Source organism: Apostichopus japonicus, chromosome 19 (genome assembly GCF_037975245.1).
Source record: "Apostichopus japonicus isolate 1M-3 chromosome 19, ASM3797524v1, whole genome shotgun sequence".
Taxonomy (NCBI): Eukaryota; Metazoa; Echinodermata; class Holothuroidea; order Aspidochirotida; family Stichopodidae; genus Apostichopus; species Apostichopus japonicus.
Window position 1 is genome coordinate 13,364,790 of NC_092579.1, and position 17,656 is coordinate 13,382,445.

The 17,656-nt window shown below is 35.5% G+C and overlaps 1 protein-coding gene across 1 annotated transcript in view; it reads left to right on the plus strand.

Annotated features, from left to right (window-relative positions):
* Positions 1-16,243, plus strand: part of LOC139959894 (galanin receptor type 1-like) — a 75,536-nt gene extending 59,293 nt beyond the window's left edge. Inside the window, exon 2 of the mRNA XM_071957808.1 lies at positions 9,935-16,243. Within this exon, the coding sequence (XP_071813909.1) occupies positions 9,935-10,607 (673 nt within the window). The 3' untranslated portion in view covers positions 10,608-16,243. The remainder of the gene's footprint in view (positions 1-9,934) is intronic.
* The last annotated feature ends 1,413 nt before the right edge of the window (positions 16,244-17,656 follow it).

The following is a 17,656-nucleotide window of genomic DNA, read 5'->3' on the forward strand; positions in this document are numbered from 1 at the left end:
CTATCACGAGGCCCTTCGAAAACAACTTATATGTATATGTATACTACACATGATCATGTTGAAATTAATAGTTAATTAGCCTTATCCATTGTGTCTCTCTGGAGAGAACAGATAAAGTGCAGCACTACACATGATCTTACCAGTTAAAGTTAATGGTTACATCTCAAGTATACGATAACCACCACAACTCCCCCCCCCCCCTCCCCTCCCCTACCCCTCGTCAACATCATCAAATATATCAGCGTGCTTCGCAGAGAAGACATTAGAGGTGTTGAAGTCAGGTGATGAAATTTTAATATTAAGTAGCAATATGTCTGCTTCGAACAGACTCCGAATATTATATCAGCGTTCAAGTCGTAAAATATATGAAATTTATTAACATTTCGATATGCTCGAAGTCTTGAGTTAATGCCGTACAATAACCCATTTTGATAGTAATGAAATCGTATATACTTCGATGGCAGTTGTCCTGCAGATTTTGTTGTTTAAAACCTTAATATAGGAGGGTTATTACATTTTTATTTTATGACTTAATTATAAACGGTATTTGTAATTAACTGATTTGGTAATTTCCTGTCTTGTAAAAGCTAGATATTATCCGAGTTAATTTTGATATTAAAATTCTTGACAGAATGATAAATTTGATTATAGACAATAATATGCTGATGCACTTTTAAACGTAAATGAAATAAACGATAAATGTTATATATTTTAAAGCGCCACAATATTGTTTACCAGTTTTCGTTTTCACTTTTCTTTGTTAAGCCATATAAAGATGTAGGTTCCCTTTAATGGTTACTTACAATTTAGGGATTAGTTCTCAAAACTCGTAAATTTAGTAAAGTTTACGACATAACCTAAACTTGATAAATTGTACTACTAAATCTTCCTTTCTCCCCCATTTTCGATCTCCACCTTTCTCTCTCTTAGCCGTCTCCTTCTCCCTTCGAATCTTGACAGTATAGGCCTAGAACCTTGTCCGTTCAATATTATAGACTATACGCTTAATGACTGAGCAACCGTTAAATGGGGAATATTCCAGAAAAAAAACCTTATGAATAAACAACTGAATAATTAATTCATCTGTTTCGCTACGAGGGTATACTTTTATGTCAAAACTTGTTGTTTCATATTCTTTGCTTAAATATATCTCGATACAACCCAGACCCAACGAATAGTTCCGATCTATTAAACATGACGATAAATAATGTTAAAATAAAGATAACATGATACAAAAACAACAAAACTGTAGAATTTAAACACTCATCTACTTGTCTTCTTTGTTTGAGATAATCTCACTAGATTAGTCACGGAGTAGGAGGTTTGATGGGAAGCAGGGGTTTGGGTGAGGGTGGAAGGGGGGGGGGTTACATCGGGTGGATGTAATATCTGAAGAAAACTAAAGGACGAAACTTGACAACTTCATTTTCAGAAGTTGTTGGTAAAATCTCCGTTATTCTTATATGTATATATATATATATAAATATATATATATATATATATAAATATATATATGTATGTATGTATATATATATATATATATATATATATATATATATATATATAAATATATAATTGAAATCGTAGTGAGTTGTAAAATATACCTCTAACCTCTTGTATGAGTATATAAGTGCCAAACTTTACACTTTTCTAATGTAACTTCTTGGTACACTGAAAGAGACACCGAGAGTGGGAAAAGAATTTATTCCGTTGCGAAACGAGGCTGATTTATCTCTTGTTTATATGTAAGAGGACAAATTCTCTCAGGCAGATCACTTTCCAAGATAAAACTAGCTAAATTGAGGTATATATCTTTCTTAGCTAACCTATCACATGGTGGTTTTTACTTTCAATTTACGAACAAACAATGATCTCTTCTAATCATCTTTTCGAACACTTATTGAGGCCCAGAGTTAGTAAAGAAAAAATAGTCTTCGCATACAAAATAAAAGTTGGCTTTGATATTTCTCTTCGACATCCTTTTATTTTATTTTTTTACCCATCAGATCGGCCATTGTTTATCCAATTAGGGATCAGTTACGTGTAATGTTTTTAATAATAGTCAATGAGGGTCATTTGTTTGCTAAATAACTAGCTTTTTAATGGGGTCAGTATAATTTTTGTTTTTGTCTTGTAAAGTTGTGTTTTCAAAGAGCACTGATGGATTCAAGAGTCAGTGATAGTAAAAAAAAATAATGAAATATACGGAATAAAATACAACGGAATAAATTAAAAAATAATAACGTTTTCAGTATTACCAAACAGGAATCTACTCTTACATTCCATTGAAATGGCAGAAATATTGCAAAATTATTATTACAAAAAAATTTAAGTTAGTTCAATTTAGACATCACAGTATACTAGGGCACAGAGTTTGGTTAAATCTGGTTGGCGAACATTTTTAAGAAAAAAAAAATTGAGTTAATTGCCGTAGTTTTCCCTGACCAAAAACTTTTCAGATCTGTGTTTTAAAGGGTAAAAAACATTTGAATTTCAGGAATGATGCTATGAAACGAACACAGCGTTACCATTGAGATGAAAGAGTTATTAAACTTAGTGGAAAAGAACTCAAATCAAATTAATACATCACAGCATGATACTTTTATTGTTGCTGACAAACAAAGTTTTGAAAAGTTAACTGCCCTTTTTTCCCCAACCAATAATAATGATATTAATAATAATAATTTTAATAATAATAAAATGATCAATGTTTTAATAATTCATGACAAAACAGACAGTATCATTCAAAAAATGAAAAGAAAATCAATCCCCTTTAAATGTTATTGGATAAAGTTAATGTTAATACTACAATAGAATCTCTCTGTATTTGTTAAACTGGTGTGATGTGGCAGGGTCATTTGCATTTTAATTGATTTTCTAGTGTATATCTATTTTGAGTTCTTGCAGTAAGTTTAATTTTTGATAAGGAGATATAAGTAAAGAATAACAAACTCATTCAGTCAATTTTATTTGCTATGGAAATACTAAACATTTATTCTACGTGCTGGATAATATGAAGATGGCTTTGACGATATATGGCAATTGTTTTTCTGAAAATGTTTATATTATGTAAATTGAGTTTAAGTGTTTTCTTTTAGCTGTTTACCTTAATAGAATCTTTTGTATATATGCATAACGATTCACGGTCCATCTATACCGAGGAGACAGTTAACAATTACAAAAACATTCTACCTTTGAATTTATCAGAAATTGAAATTGTTACTGTTTACCCACAGGGTATACTTAGTTTAATTCCGCCATGGTGTTATACTCGTTCCACAAAAAGTTTGCGTGAGGAAAGGCGTCAGTCGGAAGTGAGGGGAGGGGGCTTTATTGGTTCCGTCGGGGAAATCATTTCAGTCGAGGGATTTTTTTACATTCAGCCGGGTGTACCCTCTTCACGTTTGTCAATCTCACTCAAACTTTGCACAATCTTACGTTTAGAGCTTCATAAAAATGACTTAATTATGGTTTTAATATTTCACAGAGAGTCTAGTTTTGACGTCTAAACTGTTAATTGTTTTCTGATGAGTGAGGGGGGGGGGCGGGTCCTCCTACTTGGGGTCGACTTTAAAGACCCCAGGTGCCGCACCTTTATCATATAATCCTTCGTTCACCTATGGTCCTTCAGGTTAATACTCCTATACACAAATCAGTTGACAATATGTTGAAATTAGCCCTTATCCCCACCCTCATCCCCAGCCCCACCCCACCCACCCCATCTCTGAAATCATGTGGAAACGCCACCTGACCATCAGTCTGCAGTAAAGTGCATAGCTTTGTCTGTTAAATTAAGACTATCTAGCATATTTTGGGTCACTACTAATAATCTTTCAAGGTCATGCATGTGGAGAGCTAAAACTATCCTCATCCAAAACTGTTTCATAAGAAATGTTTACGATACATGCTTTTATATAAAGACCTAGATAATTTTTCTTTGTTTGCGTGCAATGCACTTTTTATTTTCTTTGGCTACTATTTTGAACGCTTAGGTTCTTTTACAGACTTAAATAAATCCTTGAAATGGATCAAATCAGTGCCTTCTTATCTTAAATGAAATAAATACAAAATTACATAATTCTTATGGTATTTTATCTCTTTTGTTTTCTCACCAATCTACTGTAGAAAGTATTATGTAAATGACCCCAACGACTGATATTATAAACGGGGTATTTCTTTTATTATATTCTAATTTGTATTCTTCTCCAGAGCCAGATTAAACTTTTCATTAATTATTGAACAAGTCTGCAGTCACAAACTTATTTATCAAAATATAATCCCTACCCCCCACCCCCCCCCCCCGTCAACAATTGTCATTGACTTATTATCATATATAGAATTAAGCCTTACCGATCGAAACACAAATGTTTACCACATATGCCTTGGTAATAGTAAGTCAAGGCTATACGTACATATACTGATTATATATAAATGATATATGTTGCTTCTATTTACTCAAGGGCATGGTATCGTATCTTTTATTCCTTAAACTCAATAAGTTCAGTTTGTGTTTTAATAAAAAATATAAAAAAGACAGTGAAAAAGTTGTCCATGATAAATCTAAAACATTTAAGAAAAACATATACAAGCTATATATGGAATTGGCAAGGGAGATTTTTTCAATAAACTATGAAATGAAGAAAAAAGTACTCTCTATTGAAAATATGATGGGCGTCTTTAAAAAAAAGATTACATTTTTTTTCAATTTGTACTTGATATTTTCATCTTAATCTGGGCATTTTGATATATCAGGAGGGTTGAAAGTACTTTCGATGTATACAGATGGACGTTTACATGATTCAAGGACTCCAAGGTTAACATGTTATTGAACTTTGCTTGAAAAGTCTAAAAGGCTGATCCTATTAAGGTCGAAGGGATTATAGTTGTGTGGTGGTATCTCTTTCTTTAAAATTATCCAAAAATCACAAGCATATAGCAAAAATGTTTCAAGGATAAGTGGAGGTGGGAGGGGGATTTCATGGTTTGCCTTAATTAACAATAATCCTCTGCTGTAATCTAAACTAAAATCAAAAGAGGATGTTCAATTGTCTTACTCTCGAACTTCGTGCTTTATATACAATATCACCAACCAACTTAAGTGTTATGATTTGACCGTATACAATATTCGTTCGTGACGAAAGAGAATACAATGTACATTCCCCACCTTTCACCCAATCGAGAGAGAGAAAATATGTAGCACCATTAAATGTAAATTCTGCCTTGTTTAAATGGATGCGATCTCACTGATTCCAGTTCTAAGCATACAATGTGTATGTCACGATAACTTAAAATTTGTAGCCCAACTCAAGTATTTGATTATTTACCAAATTTCTGGCTTGTATGCATAATCCTGTTTCTACATACTCCTTGTTTGTTATCCTTGTATCTGGAAAACGTCACTTTAACGTCACAAAACAACTATCTGGAAAAAGATACCCCTCCCACCCCCCCCTCTCTCCCTCTGCCTCTTCAAAACAAGAAAGCACAAATAGAGTATCTTTAAATTGGTAAACGTCTCATTCAGACTTCAAAATTCAAATTAAACACCGCGAAGGTGCCTTGAATGACCAAACAAATCGAATTAAGTTGTTCGATTTTTCATCGTTCCTTTTATTTTCAAATCGTGCATTTCCAACCAAATCATCTTTCAAAAACATGATAGATACAAACTCTCGTATCACGGTTAAATCTTTCGTAACCTAATTTTGAAATCTTCATTCTCTAATTTTGTTCCGTGGTATAAGAGTCCTCGTGAGGATTTCTTCATCAAATTTACCTCATCACATCATTCCAATTAATATCCATTTAAACACTATTTAAGTCACTTTGAATTGTTTGGTTTTTTGTTTGCAAAGATTGATCGGTTTGAAGAATTTCTTCTCATGAATCTCTTGAAAGAAAAATATAAAACTTCAAAAAGGTTGATTGCGTTAACAAGAGGATGTCGTGATATGTATTTAAAAAAATGATCAAACTTGACATTTCAGGATATGAGACTTGAGAAACAAAAGAGGAAATACCTCTATATTTGATTAAATTCTTTAATTTTCAGTGAATGTCATGAAGAGACAACTTAGAAGAAGATTAAGTGAACACCCTAAGAAGTACAATGTTGGAGACAAGAACGTATCAGAAATGAGTCCCTGAAATGTATTCTATACTAGTTTCTCAGAGTGACATTAGCTAGAAACGAATGAATCCTTGTAGTAAAAAGCCAAATGAGTATATACGTATCATATCTCTCATTTTTATGGAATGCTCCCTCAAGCCAAATTCACTCTGAGAGATTTTTTATATCTCTGAACTTCTCCTCAAGCAAAATTTCTTTTATAATTGGGTAAATATAATAAATTATATGTTAGAAATGATAAAATAGCCAAAACTGGACTTATAAACATCGTTGGTCATTGACATTATTTAATACCTTGTACACACACAAAACAGCTAAATACCTTGCGAAAATATTATTTGCTACAACGAAAGGCGTATACTTTAACTTTTAATGGTATGTTGTCCTTGAGGAACTTTGTGTTAAACTATATAGTTTAGCCACTTTGTGTGATGAAATTGGGATGTTTCCTTCGAGATAATTTCCCAATAATGGTATATTGAAAGGCAGTAATGAGTAATATGTAAAAGTATATTTAATTGTTGTATATGATATGAACAAATGTTTAAAAACAACGTATGTCATAGGCTTTAAGTCTTTACTTGTTAACTGGGTATATGTAAATTGATAGCTCAAAGTCCAGTTGCTATCCACTCTTCGTACCGTAACCATCCTACGCAATTTATATTAAGACAAGCCGGGTGAAAGTTTTGATTTCAACAAGTTAACCTATAATCACTGAATTCTTTAAAATGATTCGATGCTATTCACTCATTCGACAATTATACCATTATGATTTGCTTATGCTGGAAGAAAGCAAAGAGACCAACCGCCTGGTTGAACAGTCGACAATTATATTTGGTGAACGAGAGTAAACGGGATACAGCATCCTGTCAGCCATACACGTCGGGTATAGATATCACCAACAGTATACATACATACATATACGCATACATACACCAACACATGCATACATGGGTACTATAGATACAGTCACAGTAAATGGAGAGTTCAATAGCCTCAATTTTCCTCATCTCGACTTCAAGGTTATAAACTCATTTAGTCCATCATTAAATTGCTAATAACTAAAATCTGAACAAATGCCGCCTTCAAATTTTACATATAGAGAACACATCAAACATCCGAAGGTTGGAAAAAAAAGGAGAAATTCGTCTTTTCTTTGAGCTATATACGAAAATAATGTCATAAGTCGCTCGACCTAAATGTCACTGCATGCCGATAGCGAGACCAATCATCTTAGCAGATTTTGTTAAACACTGTTAACAGTTTCCTTGTGATTTTGTAAAACAAATCTATATGTGGGTGTCTATAGAAATCGTGCTGTATTTGGTTTCGTTCTTAAACAGACAAATAACCTTCTTGTATTCTTGACTCCTTGTCAAACATTAGACCAATTTAAAATAAATAGCTGTTGTATATATCTCTCTCTACAAAGCGCTCTTATTCTCTCATTCTAATACGTGAAGGTGACGGAATAAATCAAATACCTTTTACGTCGACTTCTGCTTTCTTTCTTTCTTCCTACGCCTGGGGTGCTCAATTTTGCAGAGAGATTTTTAAGAGAGGAAAACAGATAAAAAATAAAAGAGAAGAACTGAGTCTCAATTTATCTTAAAATTGTATAGCGTCACATTCATACAGGTCAAAATGTGTGGACGTTTTGGGCCGAACTCAGTGAGGTTCGAGTCCGATACATGTCCGAGCCAAAGACGGTGCGATTCTGAGTCCAAGTTCGATTCTCGTAGACTAATTTCAACCTTTCAACAGCAAGTGTGAAACGTCATTTGCGTACCCATGTATATAGTTATTAAGCAGGGGCGTCGGAGCCGATATTCACGGCACAAAAAAAAAAGTAGGACTAAGAAAAAAAAATGGCAAAAAATAAAGAACCAAAATGAATCTGGAAGGTATATTTTGCAATAATTTTCAATAATGATGACGGCAAGTAGGCTAAATGTGACTACTCTGGCATGGCAGGGGTCTTGTTTTCAAGCTCGGCAAGTGCCATTTCCTGCAATCTGGGAGGCATATTTTCAAAATTTTCTCCATTACGCTACGCGCCAACCATGGTGGCGCGTAGCGTTGTTTGACCTTACGTCCCCCCCCCCCCCGATAATTATGATAGATGGCCACACTCTGATCTGCCGTACCAATCCCAAATAGCTTCCGACGCCCCTGTAAAGTCAATAAACAGTTTTCAGATTTTAATTCCCATAAGAATCATTCTTGGGATAATGGAGAGTTTCTAGCGTATAGCATTGCATAGTGTAATATTTCAAGACATAGGTCACTTAATCTGGTCATAATTATCTATGACTTGTAAACTTTGTACTATACCGTCTACATAGTATAAAGTACCATCGTCGAAGCCAGTAATTTCGTGGAATTGGTTCGGGTTGGGCGGGAGCATAGCAGTATTAGTATCAGCTGATAGAGGCAAATTCCTTATATAATCAACTACTTGCATGACAAACTGGAAGCTCTACAGGTACATAAGTATTCCTTATATGGTATTCCCGTCCCTACTCTTCCCTTCCATCACCCCTCCCCCTCCTCCCCTCCCCCTTTCCACCCTCGATCAGTTGACCACGTCGACAATATACATGTAAACGTAGCTACAGAAATGCAACTGTTTATTTCATTTTATCCGTCAAACGCTTTTATGCACGAAATCAAATCTCGAAGAAAATAAAATTGAGGTTGTATAAACCTTCTTTTCTTTAAAAAGAAGGAGTGTTCTTTTCAGAAGTTCGTTACAACCCCCCCCCCCCCCCCCTCCAACCTTACCAACCCCATAAAGCTTGCCTAAAATTCGGTTTGGAGTGCAGCACTACTCTAATATGCGATGCAATGTCTTTTCGTTAGTATGTGACTAATTATCACAATCGCGAGGAATACACAGTGTCGCCTTCTCTCCCAAGGCGGGATAAAATCAAATTTATTACTGATGAGGATCTTCCAGCGGTTTCAGACACTTAACAAAAATGGAAACGATGAAAATGAAAGCGAGGGATTTAATGAAGATGAAGTGGTTTCGTAAGAGGGTGTAGAGAGGGTACTGAAACGGGTAACGCCACTAACTTGATTTTATCGTCATTATTGCTATAATGTCCGCGACGCACGGAATATCTTTCAGCTTTTTCTGTTTGCAAATTTGTATAATATCTATGTGTGAGTGACATATATGCGTTTTTTTGCGTGGATATATTGGAGTGAGTGTGGGGTGAGGGGCGGGGGTTGGGCAGGGGTGGCGGACGAGGGAGAGTTGTCGTATAAAACTACCTTTTGCCATGGTACCTCAGCTGCACATATATTTTTTGTTTATACTAGGCCATCAGATGAAGGGCGAAATTCGCTTGTTTCGTTCCAGCAACTGCGGGACTAAAATATCTCTACAGAATTGAATGCATAAATTAATGGAGATTAATGATCCAAAAGTTCTCCATGTGCTTTCCTGCAGTTTTGTTGCAATGTCGCTCGAAAGATCGAACTATATTTTTTATTGCGTATGTTAAGAAACCTGCCGTTTTACGTTCAAAAGTTGTGCGCCAGTGAGATATCCCTGTCGTGGTGATGAATCTAATAAACTGCGGCTAATTAAAATCAGCATGGATCAAACTAAGATTTTCAATAGTCGAACATTTCATTTCAATTTGAGCAACATGTGTCATTATTAGTAAATTTATGTATTATAACTTGCCTTGATATTTCTCAATCTCTTAACCATGCTTAACTGTTAACAGAAGTAAACAAAAACATTAATAAACTAAAAATTTGTCCCTTTTTTCGTTTTTGATCCTGCAGGTCAAAGGGACGTACCCTCCTCTTACTAATTGGAATCTGGGTGGTATGCCTCGGCTACTGCAGTTTGCCGTTCATTCACATAACCCCACACCCCTTCCTGGACATGTGCGTCGAAAACTGGTATAATGGGGTCCGAAGAGGTATATTTAGCGTTTCTCTCACATTCTTCTTCTACCTGTTGCCTCTCGTCGTCATCTGCATCTGTTATGCGAGTATGGCCAAGGTTCTCTGGAACGCAGGCAGCGAGATCTCTAATAACCGCAGCGGTGCTGCCAGACGACAGTCGCGAAGAAAAATCGCCCGTATGGTCTTGGTGTTAGTGGTCTGTTTCGCTTGTTGTTGGTTGCCGTATCATACCCGAGTTCTTATTGAGATATTAAAAGTTGCTAGGAATAACAGCTTCTATTTTTATTTTTCGTTCTGTGCTAGAGCTCTAGCTTATTTCAACAGTTGCTTGAATCCATTGCTCTACTCGTTTCTGGGAGAGAACTTCCGGTCACAGATGAAGGATGTCTTCTTCTGTTTTCCCGCGCTCTCCCTCAGGAAGGAAGGCCCCTCGATCACAACTGCTTTACACGAAATAGATGGCAGCAGACGAGGTAACAATAATTCGGCTGACACACAGATGACCTATGCTGGCCATACTAAGATGATGACATCAAAACCGTTATAAAAAATAATGGATGTATATTATGATTTGTGTATATACATTGTGTGCACATGATTACAAAGTTTAACTGAATTTGAATGGACTCTATATATACCACTCTGATAACACAAATCGTGTACAGTGCATTACAGTTAGTATAGACAATAAAAATCCTTTATTTTCTGTTGATAGGATCGTGATGAATATAGAATGTCATTTTTTTTTTCTTCGATTCTTATAAGGTTATAAATGTATAACAATTATCTACCTAGACTATCTGGGGAATAATTACGTCAAATGCCATTAATTATTACTCTTCAAAACATGCATGACGTCATAATGACCTCATTAGTATGTCACGATATTCTCATTTATGCCAGAAGTTATTCTCCTGTGGTTTTGTTTCACTTTTCTCTCATCATTTCTAAAAACAAATACAATTTCCACGTGACGACTCTGAAACCCAAACTTGACTTAGATCTACCCCGTTGTGTAGAAAGTATAGGTTTGTTGTCACGTTTGGTATATGTATATATTAAAATATCTGACACAGGAAAACTGGAACTCAGTAATAATCTTTAATATAGAGTTCGTGGAACTAATTAAAGAGAGGAATTGTTTGGTTATCAACGATGTTTGAATTAAAATCACTCTTTTTCATTTGAGGCAAATACACAAACAAACAAGAAATGCAGGTTTAATTCACAATAAACGTAACCTGCAGGTGTGAGGTTTATTTCTGATTTTTCTAATTTCATCCGCAAATTAATTTATCGTGACTATAATCATTTCGCTGCATGTGAAGAATTTATTTTCATGTATCAGTTGAAACTTGTTTAACATCACAAGATGCCTACGCATGCTTTACAATCATTGTCTTTTCAATGTTTGTGTTAGAAAATACAATTTTGCTTTCCCTGTAAGTATCTTGAATTTCTCGCGGTCCGTTAATTACCACATGTCAGTTGTGCCTATTTTATCGTATATAGAAGTCTCTTTCACCTTCGTGTTTTAGTTTTGAGAATGAACTGAAACTGATAACTATAAAAATCGCTGGTGTAGTTAAACATGTATATTAAGGTCTAGCGTAGGTAATAAAACGGTGAAAGGGTGGGCTACTCTATACTTATGAAAATAAGGGCAGTATGTTTCTGCCTCACGTTGTACCTACGAATCCACAATATACGGTGTTGCTAGATCATTTAGCTGGATCCTTTGAACTATCAAAACGTGGGGCAGCTATCAACTAATAGATTATTTAGTTTCATATACTTCATAATCCTTGAAATATCTTGGAGAATCAGGCACGGATGGGCGGGGTGGGTTGTGGAGATGTACACCCCCTTCCTAATGAAAGCCTACAAAAATACAGACTTTCCATATACGAAAGTCGGCCTCAAGGAACCCAATGGTCACGCTCCGTCTTTTGTTAAAAATCCTGCATCCACCCCTCAGACAATACAAAACAAGATCGGAGAGTATATGTGCCAATTGTTGGAGTAACCCGTAACCTTACACTGATAGCAAATATGACTTATATACATTGAAGTGCATGTGCGCAAGTAAATGAAATGAAACCGTTTACAAACGGGGAGGGGAAAGTTATGTTTGAATTTTCGATATATTTAGCTTGTTCATTTACTGCAAGTCAATTCAAAAAAATTACGTCTTCTCCGTTCGGAATCAAATTGTACACTGTAGCTGGTCAATTATGTTATTTCATGTAGTTGTATAGTCCATGGAGATATAGATAAATACTATGGAAGGTATACATGTAAGTACAATCATATGGCACTATATGCTTATAACATATTGGTGCTATGTTGACACCGCCTCCCCTCCCCTCCCCCCACCCCTCCCCTCCCCCTTCACATATGCATGTCCCATCGCACATTTGACATTATAGTGGCTTGTAATTCTATCTCTCTCCTTAGGTTTACAAGTATAAGTTAAGCCCGATTTCTCCAACAAATCGGACTTTGCTTGCACGGTATCCCTATCAAATTATCTATGAAGTCAAGCAGATCCATCTTATATTATCGACAGAGCTCAGTGTCCAATGCTTTTTGCAATGCAAATAACAATGAAATGTGAGGCTGTCCAATATTAGTAGACGCGGGTATAGGTATCATGCATTCTGAGAGCTGTCATAACGTGACGTGTAACGAGCGACACAGATCTTCAGTTTGAGTATGAATTTCACCACCTCGAATTCATTTGAGAGAAACTTAAGAATATGTCGTAACTGGGCAACATCGTATGAACCATATAGGTTTCTCGTACTCAAAAAAAAAACAACAACAGGGATTTGTGAAGAATTCTCCGAAATCTACAAACCGTATTTGTAAAAAAAAGAGGGAGTAATTCGACAGTCTGTGGTCACGTGAGTTTGAAGAAATAACAGAATTTTCCTGTCTGGTACTTTCTACGATCATATCATATTTAATATATTGGAAAGATGAAAACCCGTGGGGGAGGGGGTGACCAGAATTCCCAGCGTGTGTGAGGGCGGAAGTGGGGGTGGGGGAGGAAGGGTAAGTGAATGGTAAGCAAACTCTTTTTGGTTGGGAGGGGGGGGGGGTTAGAAGTGCAAAATTACACCAGTATAAAGTATGCAATACGGGTAAATTCAGAGGGCAGAGGAGCTATGGTTTTGTTGTACCTGAGCCGACGGTGGGGGGTGAGGGGTGCTAGAGGGCAGGCATCACTGACCTCCCCCCACCCCCTCCGTTGGTGCCGTCACTGCTAAAAATCATATATCTGCACTGTAAGGTTTAGCCATGTGTTTCATTCATACGGATGCTATACCACGTGGTGAAATCAAATATAAAAACGCTAGTACTATAGTATTACGTCATCCTTGGCGTTAACTGACGTCATAATGTGCGCAATATTATAAGCATACAATCACCTTGATAATGATACTCCTGAACATGAAATGAAACAAAAACAAAACACTAATATTTACAACGGAATTTGACCCTATGACAAGTATATTTTTCTAAAAGATAAATTAATTGTTATAATATTATTTAATATATATTACATTATAATATACCTTTAGGGAGCGAAAGTAATATAGCCTATACCGGATAAAACAAGAGATATTGTTAACCATATATGGCCTATTGTGATAAATATTGATGGTATATATGCTATACTGAATATTGACTATTAATGAATGAAGAATAATCGAATCATTAATCAATTTGTTGGATTGATTAAATTGATTCTCAAGATGAGTTCGCCCATATATATTTCCTTATTATTCATTGTTAATCACATTGGAAAATTTGAAGCCGCGTGAATTAAGCTTGACTTAAGTCAAGGTATTGAATTACAACATGTTATTTGATTTAATACCGATCGAATATTTAAGATTGATCAACTCAACACGTCTGCTTTAAATGTCTGCGTCGGCTGGAGAAGGTATATTGTAACCATGGCAACCAGATGATGTTACATGGCAGATAAAATAAAACAGACCCTTTCTGCGTGCTACAGAATGGAACGCAAGATTTTATTATATTTGACTGTTTTCCACCTTTTCGTCTGAAAATTGTAAAGTGTATTGAGAACTTGTTTATGGAACAAGAATTGTTTTCCTTCCGTTTTAAAGTTTAGTTTAGTTTAGAGGTCCAAGGACCATGAAGCCTCACAGTAGTTTATTTGAGACCGTATCCGTGTTAGATTGTTAATTCATTCTATTTCTCTCAAATAATACAAATGCATTAACTTAAATAGTTTAGCCTTAATCTAACCGACAGTGCACCACCAAAACATGAAGCCAGTGATTGTTGGAAATGCATTTTAATATGCATCGTGATTTAAAGCTTTTTAAATGCCTCCCAACAAAAAACCTCATGGCGTCCAAAATGTCATGTTATCTCATATGAAAGTCTGTGTCTTACGCCATTTATGGTTTCAAATATGTTGTTTTCATTCTGATAAATTTATAATAAAGTTATATTGAAATGTAGCACAGCGGTCCGCAAACTTTTAAGCTCACGATCGAGGATCGCCACTTCAACCCCCCCCCCCCCCCCTTAAGAATCGATGCTCAGAGAGCAAACAAGCTAGCTTGGGTTATGGGATTGATGCTTAAGAAAAAAACCTTAACCAATCTCCATCGGCAAGCTCCGAAAACTGTAGATAAATATTTCGACTTCTGGAGAAATGCCGCAACCCACCGCAAATTTGAACTCGTTCGATTTTCTCTTTGAATTTCCTTATCCTAAAAATTAGAAATTTCCAGAATCGAATGAAATTATTACTTACATTTTTCATTATGAGTTAATTTTAAACATCTGCAAAGGATGTCTTATAGTTTCTCTAACTTATCGCCAATGATGTTTGAGCACAATTTAATAGAATTGATATAGAACTTACAAATCAACACACACACTCACAAGACAACATAGCTGCTTTAGGTAGAAATAAATAAATTAGCATTTGTCTTACGATTACATTTGCACTATGAAGAATGAAAGATCTCGGCAACATGTCTGTAAAGTACCAGATGTCGGGGTTTTCCCTCTCTTTCTCTCTCTGCTCTATTAACTGCTATATTAACTGCTTTTACCACCTGCGTCCCTTCACTAACCGTCTTTTGCAGCACCATCTCCTACGTTCTATTTTCCATTTATCTATTACGATAACGTACAATTTTTATATAACACCTGAAATCTGTGTGTGCTTAACTGGCTTTTACACAAAGACCACCTATAAACCTATTTTGCGAAAATCGTTACTATGTATTTTTACGTGTAAAAGTATATCAGCTAACTTACGTCATTACCATTAGTCTACGCTTAATTACGCGTATGTTTTTTTCTCGCTGTTGACACCTTCAATGTTACCGTATATGATTGGTGATGACGTCATCAGTTGTTTGGCTCTATGCCGTATTTCAAGGTAAATAATTTCATAATAGTTTTGTTTACTAATATGTTCGAATTGATTCTTGTTGATATATGTTATACGGGTTGTCCGAGTCGATACACCTTGTTATTCGTTTACTGACAAGGTGTTAAGTTCTCACAATTCCACGGATTGCCTATGTCACAAACAAAATTGAAATTATGGGATGGATTTAAGTCCAGATAAACGTGTAAATAATAGAGACATTTTTTCGTTTATCCTTTTAAGTACTGAAGACGTATCATTTTGAAGTCATTATAGGTTGGTGCTGTTGTGTGTCGTATAGAGTTTGATGTAATGCAAATGATCGTACAGTTACATACGTGCTTGATATATTGTGGTGCACGATACTAATATGTTTCACATATGATGTGTTAGGTATTCACTTCATTTAGTGTTTGCACGAATGTACTATGTAGATTTGCTATCACATGAAACACGACTTAAAATGCTATTTATTGCCATGTAACGACCAACCTCTTTTATGACTGTTCCACGATACAATTTCAATCACAAGAGTTTAAGACATGAAAAAATCCACTTCATTTCTTTTTAAATACCAAATATAAAGATAAAAATAAGTCTATTTTAGTAACTATATTGGAATTAAAAATTGTAGAAATAAATATGTAAACTTAAGCGTTCGTTGGTTTCGATTAATGTTGTGTACAAAATCGCTTTCTGAATGTCTCGATTCAGTTGTATGACGTAAATATATCGTGAGTTCTTATTGGACAATAGTCATTGTGTTTTCTTCGATGCCTCGATGCCTCTCTTTCAGATGCAAAGGAAGATATTTCATGAAACTTTACAAAGACTTCAGAAGAAATTCCAAGTGTGCAGAACCCGAGAAAGCAGAAGATTGCAGACCGCAGATCCGCAAATGAAAAGAAAGCAATATGAGAATAAACAATGTAGATGGAGAAAAAAAACAAAGCATTCTAGCAATAAGAAAGAGCACAACTATTCGTATTTAATCTAAAGAGAAAAGTCCCATTTCATTTTTTAAAACCAAAACCAAAAACAGGTACACTTATGGTATGTGACTATCATGAATATGATACTCCTTTTTCAGTGGAGTGCAGGCGCGGATCCAGATGACGTTGTGGTGGGTCTCCTCACTAACCCCCCCCCCCCCCCTCCCCTCCCCCTCCCCCACCCCGTCCTCGCCTTCCCATAAAAAAATCAAAGTAAATATTAACTCAATCGTGATTATAAATCTAATTTATAGTACACACATGCCTCAAAATTCACCATTTGAAGTCTAAATTTCCATTTTTTATTTGTCTGCTGGGGAAGGACCTCCACATTCCCTACACTTCAACGACCCCATGAGGGGCACTTCCCTTTCTTTCTAAAACTCTGGATCCGCCGACCCCCCCCCCCCTACAGAAATGGAATTATGTTTCACACATGTTATACTTTATGTACACTTTGATAGAGAAATCTAGAAGATGTCTTAAGGATCACGTTGTCCAATGTTTTAAAGTAAACTTTCATCAAATCAGCCGAAAAAACAAGAAAAAATTGCCAGAAATAGGTCACCAAATGCAAGCAGCTGTTGTAAATTTTCATGAGTCTATAAAATAAATTTCTATTTACAATGATTTTCGTTTAGTTTCCATGATTCATTATAAGCAATTATTTAGGCTTGGGAGGATCATGAGTGGAATTAATACAGAGGTTGCGATATTTATTACCTGAATACAGTCGAAATGTTTAAAGCAACATGGAGCTATTATACGAGATAAAGCCATGGTTATAACTAGTCTTGACAAGAGGCTGTTCATTTCCAAAAGTACCAGTGACTCAAAAAAAAAGTTACTTAAGGTCTTATATATATATTGATAACTTATACTAACTCGAGTCAATGGCTCGACTCGGGTGAGAAAATACTTGATATGAAAGTCCACCCGATTGTCATGGCTTTATCAATTAAAACTGGTAAAGGTGAGTAGGCAGTACCCGTTAATCAGTTAAAACTGATGTGTGGTATAATCTCTTAACATGTGTTACATTTATGGACAGTTGCTACTGAGATAGATTTACAAACAGTAAATACTAAGCACACAATCCTATATATAAGCACAGATTATGTATATATACATAATCATTGACTGGACTAACCAGACTATACTCTAAAGGTTTCGCCA